Here is a 13105-nt window from a genome sequence, read left to right as displayed (position 1 = left end):
TCCTAGATGGCTTCCATAAATGATGTCACGGGGTTTTCGGGAAATTTTAACCATCCCACTCTCTATTTCACAAGGTGTCACACCATGTCTAATCTCCCTTCCTCCCATACATCACGTCACAGAAGCAAAACTATTTTGATTTCCGATGTTGCTGAATAATTTACTCCACAAGTTCTGCGGGGGTTTCTCTGCTTTTTGTGTTAATGATGTAAATACGGCAGTTTCAACTTCAATTTAAAATCGTTTAAATGCATTCGATCTTTTACGAACTCTTTTTCTCTACATAGTGATTTAAACTCTCTATGGAGATGGACTTCGGAATCCCCGAATAAACAAATATTCTTTTTTAGTCGAAAAGATTAAAAAAAGGTTTTTTAGATACTTTTATAAAACGATATAAGGTTATTATCCGTTATTATATCCCAGCGCCTTTCTTTTAGCGACGTTAAAATATGATTCGCTCAGTTCTCGCAGAAAGTTGTATATCGCTAAGCATTTCTGCAAATTACTTGAGGATGCTGTCGACAATCCAGTTGTTCTTGAGGAATTCCAGTTTTGATTCCATCAAGTTTTCAAGAATTACGATCGTGTCTTCTTTTGATGCACATTGGGGCTAGGACATCCGCACTTACCGACTTGCCTATGGCTGTGGCCATCTGGCTCCTTAATACGCTGGCAATGCACATTGGCCTGTTTAATGTCAGCTACGATGAGCTTGTCCGGTCTGTATAATTTAATTTTGCTATTTTATGATTTTTTTTGTTTCGTCATAATATTGTTATATATCGTCATAGTATTGTTAAAATCGGTATTAAGGGGGTCGTCGTCAGACTGACCGTATGGTTTGAAGTAATTAATATGAATGCTGACGAACAAAGGACATTCCTCTATTTATATAATTATGTTAATTAGATGTAAGAAAGGGGTGTCCCATCGTCTTAGTCCATAAAAAGACTTGCTGGATCAAAACTCATATGCAAGCTCATTGATCCCACATAAACAAAGAGTTGAGTTGTAATATTTATCAATATATAACAATATGTATTATTATAATTATAGTTATTCCCCGACTTACGCGAACTCGAAATTACGCGGTGATTGATTTTTTCGTTTGGCAGCACTGCCGCCCGCTATTTGTAGTTGAAATTTCAAAAAAAAACATTGAATATTGTCTGGAAGAAGCTTTGCCTATTTTTTTCAAAATGAGACAGAAATAACGCCAGAAACTAGTAATGACGCGCATGTAATAGAAAAAGTTGTCGATCTTGCTAGGTAGTTAGATTTTGAAGTTGACGGTGATGATGTTAAAGAGTTGCTGGAATTGCATAGTCAGGAGCTGACAATCGACGAGCTTATAGAGATGTGTGAGCAAAACGACACCGAGGAATTTGACACTTCAGACCCAGCTTCACCACAAAAATAGATGACAATATTGCAAAATTTCATCATAAAAATAAAAATAACCTATATTAATTTTCATATGCCTCTAAACTACTAAAAATATTAATGTATTCCATATCCTTCTACTTATAGTTTGGGTGTTCATATTTTGAATGGTCAAGTATAAAAACAGCTATGATTTTGGCCTTAACATGTTAGATCGACGAGCATTTTAACGGCTAACAATTGAGATCTACGGATGGCTAACAGTTAAAATAGTCTTGTAATAATTTGAGGTACAATTTCTAATATTCTATATACCTTTTTACTAAGCACTAATAATGAATGACAACATAATATTAACAATCATATAAAAAACTTTTTGAATTATTGTTAAATTTCGAATAACAGTCATTTATGTTGCTGAGAGGACTACTACATATTATTTATGAGAAATACAAATTCATTAATAAAGCTTTTTGGTCAATATTTTTTTTAAATAAAACTAATTTAACATATTCATAAATATAATTGTAAATATTTTATGATATAAATATGTGATACATAGTTTGATCTTTTGTATAAATTACATAAAAAAAACTTATTAACAACAAATATAAAACTTTAAGTACTTTACAATATATTTTCAAATAAAACATTGAATACATTTTAAATAAATATTGAATAATGAAAGTTCATATTTTATAAAACTTTAAAAATATTAATATCATATAAATATGGTTCATTAATTTTTTCTAAATATTTATTATAAATATTAGGAAAAATAAAATATACATTACACACCTTGAATCAAACTAAATGTATAGTATTTTTAAATAGATAATATTACAATCGATGTAATAAACAAAACAGAGCTCCACATATTGTGCATGCAGATAATAAAAAAAATACTAATCAATATGCACCACAATTATAAAAATTGAATAATACGATATATATAAGGCAATGTTTGTAGTAAAACTACTTCATAAGAGCATGCACGACTGCTTTAGCATTGAGAGCTTTTAGATCGGTGTAAGTTTGACCAGTGCCAACGAAAACAATAGGCTGACCAGTAATGTAAGTCATAGATATGGCAGCTCCGACTTTGTCGTCGATAGTATCGAATTTTGTCAAGACGATACCGTCGATTATGTGTGGATTATCGCTTGAGCTGTGATCAGCCAACGCTTGGTTGAATTTCACCAATTGATCAACGGCTTCGTTTCCAACCAAGGCTTCCCCTACGAATAAAACGAGATCCGGCTCGTTAACTTTGATCAGTTTGGAGAGAGCTCTCATTAGAGGTTCGTTGTCTTGCATCCTTCCAGCTGTGTCGATTAAGACTATGTCTACCTTTGATTCGTTAGCGAAGCGAATAGCTTCCATAGCGATGCCAGCTGCATCTTTGCCTTAAAAAAAATATTATTTAAAACCAAGATTGTACAAAATTAAGTACACAAAATTGCTTACCATATCCTTTTTCGTATAATTGCACCATATCGCGACCTCCGTGTTTGGAATTTGGATGCAACGCGTTCAAGTGGCGAGTGTGAGTTCGCAGCTGTTCCACAGCTCCAGCTCTGAATGTATCGCAAGCGGCGATCAACACCGAGTAATCATTTTCAATAAGCCAGAAGCATATCTTGGCAAGGTTTGTAGATTTACCGACTCCATTTACTCCGCAAAATGCCATCACATACGGCCTTCCCTGTCTTTTCGCTTCGAGACAGTCTCTCAGAATGTCGACTCTCCTCTTGGGCGACAAAATTTGTACCAGAGATTCGGTCAAAGTGGACTTGATAGTAGTTGCAATTCTGTCAAAGGTTCCAATTATCTTTCCTTCCAACTTTGTCGCTACAGATTCACAAAGTTTTTTGGAAATATCAGTAGCCACATTCTTATTAATGAGATGATCTTGCAATTTGTCCAAAACGGGTTGCATTGTTTCGGCAGTCAAATTTTTCGATCCCACCAAGCCTAAAGTTTAGTGAAATTATCGTTAATTTATAAGAAATTATACATTTTTGCAAATGTTAGAAAAAAACCGTAAAGACCTTGAGACTACCTGATATGTTTCAGTTTAAAAAAACTTATTCAACAAAATTTTAAGCTAAGACTTTTACTAAGAAATCAAAAATGAATTATACCTTTAAAGATACTGAACATGCCACCAGACTTTTTAGTAGATGTATTGTTTCTGTTGTTGTCGATTTCTTCTTCTTCATCACTGCTATAGTCGTCATCAGAAGATTCCACTTCTATATCTCTTATTCCACCTTTCATAATGCCGACCATCTGAATTACACATTATAGTGAAACTTACAAATAATATTAGTTATATTTTTACAAATAAATAATTACATCATTATTAGGAGTGAAGTCTGATTTGACATCTTCCGGCTTATCTTTAGAACGATCCAAATCAGGCAAGTCACGAGTGCCACCGCCCAAATCCCAAATCCGTGGTTTTTTACCGGCCTTATCCGATTGAGGACTTTTAGGAGATTTTGATGCACTAAAATTGATTATTATTGAATTATAAGATGTTCATACTATATTGATAAAATAAATGTAATTTGTATAGAAAACCTTTTCCCATCTTTCTTTTTGGCAAGTTTTTGAGCCATTTTAGCTCTGTTAGCTGCAATGATATCTTCGTCCATTTCATTGAATTTTTCGACAACTTCAACTTTAGGTTTAGCCTCTACAATTTTCACTATAAAAATATTGTGTTTTAAATAATGTTTTTAATAAGTATAACATTTTTTCACTTAGCACTGATGCAATCAAATAGGTAAAGAACTATAGACACTTTCTCGATTAACTTTACATTTATTAAACGACATACTAGAACAGTAATTTGACTTGTAGCAGAGAATAAATTGTAATTAGAGCTGACAGATAAATACGATAAGACAATAAATGTAATTAAATACTTAAAATGAAAAAAAGGAAATTTTGAAAAATAGACAAGATATTATTATAACTGTAGAGGCAGAAGATATTATTATAATAGTTATCCAGTGTCATTTTGTCTAACCACCCCTAAAAATACCGTCGGTATATAAAATGCTGACCTAAGATACAATTTTGGTCCATAGACATAACAAAGGTGAAACTCTTCCTTCAACATAATTAGTGAATATAAACCCGTACATGATTGGTCAAAGCCGCTGATGAGCAAACATATAAAAAAGCTCTTCAGCTTTGACTTCAGACTGCAATATTAAATTAAATACTATACTTTTTCAATCTTATTGTTTATTAGTGCTAATATAATTTTTAGCGTTAATCGTAAATTACATCCTGGTAAAAATAAGAACATCATTTGGCCAAATAAAAGCGTATAATAAGGGGTGGATGTCTTAAATTAGTCGTTAAAAGCTTTCTCAAATAAAGATAATGTAAGAACTTGAATATTTGTTTCGAAACCCTCCCACCTCCCAAACTGTAGGTATTCGCTGTGATTGCAGTATTTAGAGTATTACAATTGTTTACTCATTTAATAGCACTTAGCGATAATATAAAAGTTCAGAATTACCAGTTTTTTTTGAAGTCTTTTCTTCTCCTTTACGTTCGATCATCGACGCTACAGTTTTTTTAGATTTCACAGAATCCTCATAGGTCCTCATCTGCTTCGGTAGCTTTGCTTGGGCTTTTCCTAAGTATACATATGACATATATAAGCACATATATACAAAACACACAATATTATTGTTGCAAATCATTACCCCATTGCTCAGCAGACTGCAGGACTTTCTGGAAAGCCTGAATAAAGTCATAGTTTTGAAACTGCCACGAATTTTGCAGTGTGTTTTTATATTTGTCACGGAACTCCAAATGGACATCGTTTAAAAATTTGTCTATGTATGACAACTGCAATATTTTCTGATAAGCAACGACGAATATTAGCTCAAACTCGTTATCGAGCTTATACTGCAGCGTGAGCGCATTGTGATCGAAGGAATTGTTACCAGTGCGTTCCTGAAATCAATGTTGTTTGGAAATAAAAATATTCAATATGAAATTCATTAATGAATGTTTATTATAAATCTATGATAGTCAATTCGTGTTATGTATATAGATGAGGAGCATATAATTATACAGATGTACGTATGGTAGGTGTAGGTACCTGCAAGATAACATTCCTGATGAGTGCGTTGACGGAGGGGGCGAAAATCTCCCCGGTACTCTGAAAATACCAGAGGACGATGCCTCCCTTGCTAAATATCGTGAACAGGTCCAACATATCGAATGGTGAATGGTTAAAGTCGCCAAACTAATTAACATACAGCAGAGTGACAGCACACGTCACACCGATCTGACAACTCGCGCCAACATTACCCCTGTGAGTGGCCAGCATCAAAAATATATTAAATTGCTAAATAATTTTAATATATTTTAATTTATTTAAAATCGAAACATAATTATAATAATAAAATTGTAAGTCGATAAAAAATATATAAATAAAAATTGTAATTTCAAAATTTTATTGATATCAAAATGTTCCAATCCAACTAGTTTCCAAATTTTTTTTAAAAAAAAAAAACACAAATTTAAGGATCTTAAACACCTGATTAGCTTTACTATATCCACCGTTTTCTATAGTTTTTGCTAATTTTTTCGGAAATACTTTTGCAGTTTTTACATTAGCTGATACACGCTCTATCTGAAACTTTATATTGGGTAAGGGAAATATATTTCTAAGCCTGTAAACCACCCAAAATAGCTATCGACAAATTTATCATCCCTTTTATCGTCTTTTTGCATTTTTTTAAATAAGCAAATATTTTACAGACTTTTTGTTTTATGTCTTAATACTTCAAAACTCTTTTTGTTGCAATCTTTAATGCATTTAAATAAGCAAATTTCTTTTCTAGCTACTATTTTACTATATACGCATGCAATTCGTATCATGGAGTCAGAAAATCGGATGATGCCCTATCTTCTAATTTTTATGATTCATTGAATTGTACGAATTGTTGCTTCGTATAAATTAAATTCTCTTAAAATTACAAAAAAGCTTGTTCTAGTGACTAAAACATAAAGATAATTTTTTTTTATAAAATAAAATTTTTTAATCGACTAGAATCTAGTTGATTACAGATATTTATTTTTCTTTTAATAAAATAACTTCCTTATAAATTTGTTTTAATTCTCATTGTTAAGCATGCCCTATAAGTAAAAATTAAAATAAATAACAATAGCAGTTAAAATAATAAGTGTTGCTAATATTTATATAGAAAGTTGGGAACCCCTTCCATACCGAACGGCAATATACGGACAAGGATGCATCGAGGTTGAATGTAGCAAGGATTGAGCGTGTTCTTTGAGAGTTTAATGTATTTAAACGTAAACATTAAATAAAAAACATACAGATTTTTTTCTATAAAAGCGTGAAATTTATTATATTTATTGTATTAATTTTAATTAAATAAAAAAATGGTATTTGTTTATAAATTGTATAAAAGTAGTTATACTTCAAGACAAATAAAGTAAAATCAAGATAAACATAAAGAGAAATTAGAACAAAATATAAATTACACTCATTCCTCGATTTACGAGGAAGATAGTCTCATTACTTCATTGCTATTTAATTTTATAATTTGCTGTATAATTGTAGCTTTAAGTGGTCGTTTCAATTAGGAGAGAATAAATTGTAGAAAAACATCGATTTTCTTTATTTTATGATTTTATTAACTTTATAAATATTCAAATATTCATTTATTATAATGCAGATAATATATATAATATACATATGTGTACACATCATATTAATAATACAATAAATAAACAATGGCGAACCTTTTTTAAGAGGCGGGTCAAAACTAAATGAAAGGGAAATAACTAGTAGCTTTTTTTTTGCTTTTTTGACAAAAAAATACAAACCCATAAATTTTTAACTTTTTTAATGGATCTTTTGCGTTTAAAATTACGAAAACTTGCAAATATGCACATTTTAGAATGTGGCGACAGGTAACAATAAATTATTAATATTCCCGTTCGGTATATAAATAGACGGGATAGAAGCTCCACAGAGACAGTCGCCCGATTACATTACGAGACTCGACTACTGGCTCTGCTCACGCCCTCGCCGCTTCCGCCGACTACTTGCCGCAGCCCCGACCATGTGCCGCCATCGTCAGCCACCCGTAGGGCTACGCCACTGCGACACCGAGCTCCATCACGACGACCCCCACACTGGTGACAACCCGACGTGAACACGCAACATTCTGATCATGACCAGCTCCGTCAACAACAACATCGACCCCCACACTGGTGACCTGCCGACGTGAATTTGGATAACAATTTTGCGTTCTGATGTCTCAGACGGAAGACTAACGCAAAAATTCTGGACGGGGCCGGTACGAGCACGGACGCCGACCACGCTATCCACCTGCCGCAGACATGACCATCGCCTTCTTCGCCATCCTCCTGCCGCAGCCACGACCATCGCCTTCTTCGCCATCCTCCTGCCGCAGCCACGACCATCGCCTTCTTCACCGACCACGCTATCCACCTGCTGCAGCCACGACCATCGCTTTCTTCGCCGACCACGTTATCTTCCTGCCGCTGCCACGACCATCGACTTCTTTGCCACAACAACACATACGAAAACATATCGTAATTTTATCCTAATTACTCCAGGGGGAGTACTGTGGCGACAGGTAACAATAAATTATTAATATTCCCGTTCGGTATATAAATAGACGGGACAGAAGCTCCACAGAGACAGTCGCCCGATTACATTACGAGACTAGACTACTGGCTCCGCTCACGCCCTCGCCGCTTCCGCCGACTACTTGCCGCAGCTCCGACCATGTGCCACCATCGTCAGCCACCGTCGCCGCTGACAGTCGCCGCCGCCGACCACGCGGCCCGGGAAGCACCCGGCGCCGTCACGCACCCGTAGGGCTACGCCACTGCGACACCGAGCTCCATCACGACGACCCCTAAAAGAATTTAATTATTTTTGTATTTTGGACGATTTGGAGTATGTTTTTTTTTTTAAATTGCACGTTCAACATTTTTAGCTTTTTAATGGATTTTAGAGCTTATTGCGCAATTCAGTATTGAAAAATCTATCCAAAACAAAAATAATTATTCTCAAATAATTACCAATTATAGCAATAAATCATCAATAACAATTTTTGAAAAACTCACAATCAATAACAGATTGGTGGAAAAAATAACAAGAAATTCGATGCTTGACTGAGGATGGCAGGTCAAAGACTAAATGATTTTTTTCGTTTTGGCTGCTTTTGGGGCAACCAGAGCAGACATCTGTGATATTCCTTCCGTATAGGGCCCTGCCAAACGTATATTCTTACAATGTTACCTACCAGGTAATTTCCATAAATTATGTCACAGGTTTTTCGTAAATTTTTCACCCCCCCCCCCCCTATATGTCACAAGATTTAATTGAGCCAGACTCCTGTTTGCTTCCCCCCATAAATTTAAAACATAATTTATGAAAGCCGCTTCATACAGAGCTGAAGCGGTCGCGGGGTTACGCTTCTATATTGTAGTTATCGGCAGTCCGGTTGACGATCTGTGATAGGACGTTTGTACAGCGAACTGTACAAAGTGGCCGTTATGAATCTTCCGGTACGTTCTTGACCCGTGTTGACTGGGATCCTTCGACAGTCGTCGATATTAAACCTCGAGCGCGTGTCATGGAGATGGTTGCTCAAACAGGAGGCGAGGTGTAGAATCCATGTAGTCCAGTGAGTGTTGCAGAGTCAGAAGTCCAGAGTTGAATGTGTGTATGTGAGCCTTTTAGCGCCGCCTTATAATTCCGGTCGGGTGCGCAACAGTATCCCCACTCCGCGCGTTGCTTGCGGTGGCGGGGGTGCGGTGTGGTTGTACAACGCCGCTTAGTCGGGTGCACGGCTCAGCGGGACTTCACTTTCACTTATGCTGCGTCACGGACGGTCGTCTCGGGGTTCCCATAGAGCTATAAATTATGAACATTTTTAAATTAAAAATAAAAGTTTTGCATTCATTATATATATTAAAACATAAAGGATAATAAATATTTAAATGCTTGTATTTAATAAAAATATTATGCAGTTTTAGGTAATACAAAGAGATGTTTGATATTTTTAATCCGTAATACATTAATGGTCAAATATGTAGGTGTTATTGCCAAATCAAGTAAAAATAGTGACATTTTGTGTGGGCGCATGACGTCACAGGATAGACGTCAGTGCCCTTTGACAATATGGTATAGCCTGTAATCTACCGTATGGGAGACTTCGCTGTACATTTCGTGCCATTATTGTCTTGGAAATAAGACAGTAAAGGGCGGAATACTTCGTTTAATCATAATGGATTCGTGTTCCAGTGATTTTGAGGATGGACAAGACAATTTCGACAGTATGGCGTGGAAGGAGAAGAGATGCGAACCTCTCGGAGCCGCCAAGGATACCTTTTCCGATGATGCAGAGGTCGAGTGCTACGACAGGAGCGACTCTCGCGAGATGCAACGTCTTCATGCCCTTGAAGAGGAACAGGAAGTACTCTCTTCCTCTTTGTTCTCTCTCACGTCCCATCTGGCTCAGGTGCAGTTTCGTCTTAGACAAATCATGGACGCGCCCGTTAGCGAGAAAGAAAACATGCTCAAATCGCTCGAAGAGTTCACCTTCAGAGGTATACCTGATTTGGGCTCGATCATAGGCACCGGTAACATTTCCAGGGATATTCCAGAACAATCGACGGGCTGTCCAACTTGTCACAAATTAGACGAGAAACTCGAAGATCAACGAATAAAACAAATGCATACCATCGAGCAATTAAAGCAGCAATTGAAAGAGTTGGATTCTTACACTGATAATTCTTCCCCGTATGTAAAAAAGAATCGGAATTTGATCATTGAAGAATTAAGGCGGAACATCGATAAGACTTTGCACGAAGGATGGCAGCAGCCCTTAACACCCGAAGAACTTAGGCATCAGGCGATGTGCGGAGTCGCTCAGAAAAATGCAAACAATTCACAGGATATCGTCGCACAATTGCAGACTCAGGTCGAAGACATGCAACGGTTTATCAATTTCATTAAGTCCGGTACGAGTCTCGCTCCGCAAGAACCGCCGATAAATCCGCAGGGTAAGGATAAAAAGATAGAGTTTGACAATAAAAATAAACAGTCGAAGCGGAAGAATGATGAATTGAGGGCAGAAACAGTAAATTTGATGAAGAAAGTCGTCGCTCTGTTACAAATGTTTGCCGTTGCTCAATTCGGATGCTCTTCGGAAGTATTTCGGTCGAATAATCTGAAACGTACGAATATTATAAACCATTGGGGAGATTTGCGAGCTAGGCTCGAGATGTCTATAGACGCTGTACTTAATTTATTGAAACACAATAGTTCTAGATCCGGTTCTGTGATGGGCGATTACGATAGCGACTCTGAAGATAACACGGTGATCTTACAGAATGTACCGCTCGCAATAGCCGTCAGGAAACATTTAGCGATCAACATCAGAGATCTGATGCAGCACGGATTGGTTCCTATGAATGAAATAAGCTCCGTCGTTCCCTTCGTCGGTTGCTTTCCGATACGTCGCAGTATGCATTCCAAGCAAATGCACGCGTGGGAGCTCATATTGCGGTATTACGAGATCAACAACGGCGAAGTCTACAACTCGACGCCTGCCCGTAAGCTGTCTCAAAGTTTCAACTTGGACATTGTAGGAAACACAGCTATATCGAACAAGGAGAGCATGTTGAGTGCCATCGGAGCGATCGTAGCCTCTCACAGACCTTATAAACGCAGTTACGACTCTCACTTCAAGGCTTTCGTCTGTGCCGGGTTAAACGCCAATAAATTGATCGCTTGGTTGAACGTTATCTTCAAGAACAAAACCATAATGCAATTTCACTACACGCCGACTAGTTACGTTGCCAATACGGGCTTTCAAGATAGCTTGCAAAGTCTGGATCGGCTGACTGCTTATAAATTTGATTTGCCGGTCGATTTGGCTGTACGACAATTTCAGAATATAAAAGACGTCTTTATGTAAAAAATCTATCAATTCCGCCATATTATGTACAATGATTAATTTTATGTTTAATGAAATCCTTAATTGTGATATGTTACTACTGTGTCGAGCCAAAGATTTATCCAAATGATTTAAATGACATTCCAATATTTTTATGTTTGCTACGAAAGCAACAAAATTACCAAAGCAATTTATTTAATATTAAGTTTACAAATGTATTATTTATTAGTTATTAGTACCTCACATGTTAAATTATAAGCTAAAATGATTTATTTAAGCCTTTCGAGTGCCACCTCTTTAAATATCAAGACATAAACTAAAATCTATTGCTTATTATATAACTGTCAGTCATAAATATTTTTTATCAATAAATTCAGACTGAATAATATTCTAAAATATCTCATATTTGCTTCTGAAAGGTATAAATATTTATTTTCATTAGCTTAAAATTATGCACTCTAAAGGTTAATAAACACATTCCAATAATTTATTAATTTGTTATATATTGTAGTTGAAAACACAATTTTTAATAAAGTAGTTTTATTGCTAAAAAATTCAGTAGTGAATCAGTTTACCTAATTATATTATTTAAAAACTATTTATGTATTGTAAACATACCAAATATGCATTTATTGTATCTAGTCATATATACATTTTTTAAAGTCATACAATTCTTGAACAAGATGATCTGATATAGTATAAAATTGTTATTTATTAAAAAAATACACGTATTGTGATACTTTTGGGTATTAAAGTCATTACTGTATAGTGACTATTTATATAATGTTTATTATAAAGAGAGTTGAACGTTGCACAAAATAATATAAAATACATCATTTCGTTTGCTATAAATTACATTCTATTTTTCCTGATATTTGATAAAGTAAAAAGAGGTCATTCGAACATTAGACTTTAAGATTGTACACGTGTACTTTTGCACTCGTACGTTCATGCCTTCTTGCCGAGAATTGCCTAACGCTAACTTTATACACAAATTTTTTTCTTCGAAATTGTCAGCCGTGTTCAATTTTTGTAGGTGGGTAACTCAAAACGCATCGACTACGAAACGTTTGTTGAATACATTTTTTATTTAAGTCAACGCTTTCGGTGATTACCTACTTATATATGTATAAATATGAAAATGTACTGTATAACATATCGATTACGGTTTATAGAATAAAAATATTGAAATGTCAGTTGTTATGGTGTTTATGTATGCAATTACATCTGTAAGAAATATGAATTGTTTTTATAATTGTTACCGATTTTACTTTGTTGATGAGTTACTAAATATCAATAGTCAAGAAATATATAGTAGACATTTGTGTATTGCTGATTGCGTATACATTATTAATTGAATAACAATTGGTTCTTACACATCTGAAGCAATGTACTTAAAAGTTAACAAGTCTGTTATATGAAAATTGCTGTATTGAATTTGGAAAAATATACAATTGTTAAGGTATGAATTTTGTTTCAGTGTTATTTCAATAGATTCCTAATTCATTTCATATAAGATTAGAAAAATGAATCATTACTTCATCAATTAGAATAACAAAAACACTACCAAGATAACACTCCGTTTCAACCCGTATGTGAGTGACAATAAATCATTTTTAAGATTTTGGACGTTGTTCTCGTCATTGTAAACTGCTTCGTACACTGAGGATTTAAAAATTATAAGAGATAACAGCTTACTGACCAGATACTTTTGGTCA

General features: G+C 35.1%; 2 protein-coding genes across 2 annotated transcripts; one reads left to right on the top strand and one right to left on the bottom strand.

Moving 5' to 3' along the window:
- Window positions 1-2209: 2209 nt before the first annotated feature.
- SrpRalpha (signal recognition particle receptor alpha) lies at window positions 2210-5737 on the bottom strand. Its single transcript, XM_088186229.1, has 8 exons — window positions 5516-5737; window positions 5115-5367; window positions 4925-5044; window positions 3973-4099; window positions 3745-3898; window positions 3531-3678; window positions 2854-3360; window positions 2210-2792 (listed from the first exon to the last, which is right to left on the bottom strand). The coding sequence occupies exons 1-8, from the start codon at window positions 5630-5632 to the stop codon at window positions 2362-2364; spliced, it is 1857 nt and encodes a 618-aa protein (XP_088042355.1). The 5' UTR covers window positions 5633-5737; the 3' UTR covers window positions 2210-2361.
- Window positions 5738-8815: 3078 nt separating this feature from the next.
- On the top strand, window positions 8816-12852 carry LOC148235323 (RUN domain-containing protein 1). The gene has a single exon (XM_088186224.1). The coding sequence runs from the start codon at window positions 9714-9716 to the stop codon at window positions 11406-11408; it is 1695 nt and encodes a 564-aa protein (XP_088042350.1). The 5' UTR covers window positions 8816-9713; the 3' UTR covers window positions 11409-12852.
- Window positions 12853-13105: the final 253 nt, after the last annotated feature.

Source organism: Plectrocnemia conspersa, unplaced genomic scaffold (assembly GCF_051122295.1).
Source record: "Plectrocnemia conspersa isolate PC_06_02 unplaced genomic scaffold, ASM5112229v1 ptg000005l, whole genome shotgun sequence".
Classification (NCBI taxonomy): Eukaryota; Metazoa; Arthropoda; class Insecta; order Trichoptera; family Polycentropodidae; genus Plectrocnemia; species Plectrocnemia conspersa.
The sequence above is the reverse complement of the archived record's forward strand: the minus strand, read 5'-3'. Positions and strand labels throughout refer to the sequence as shown.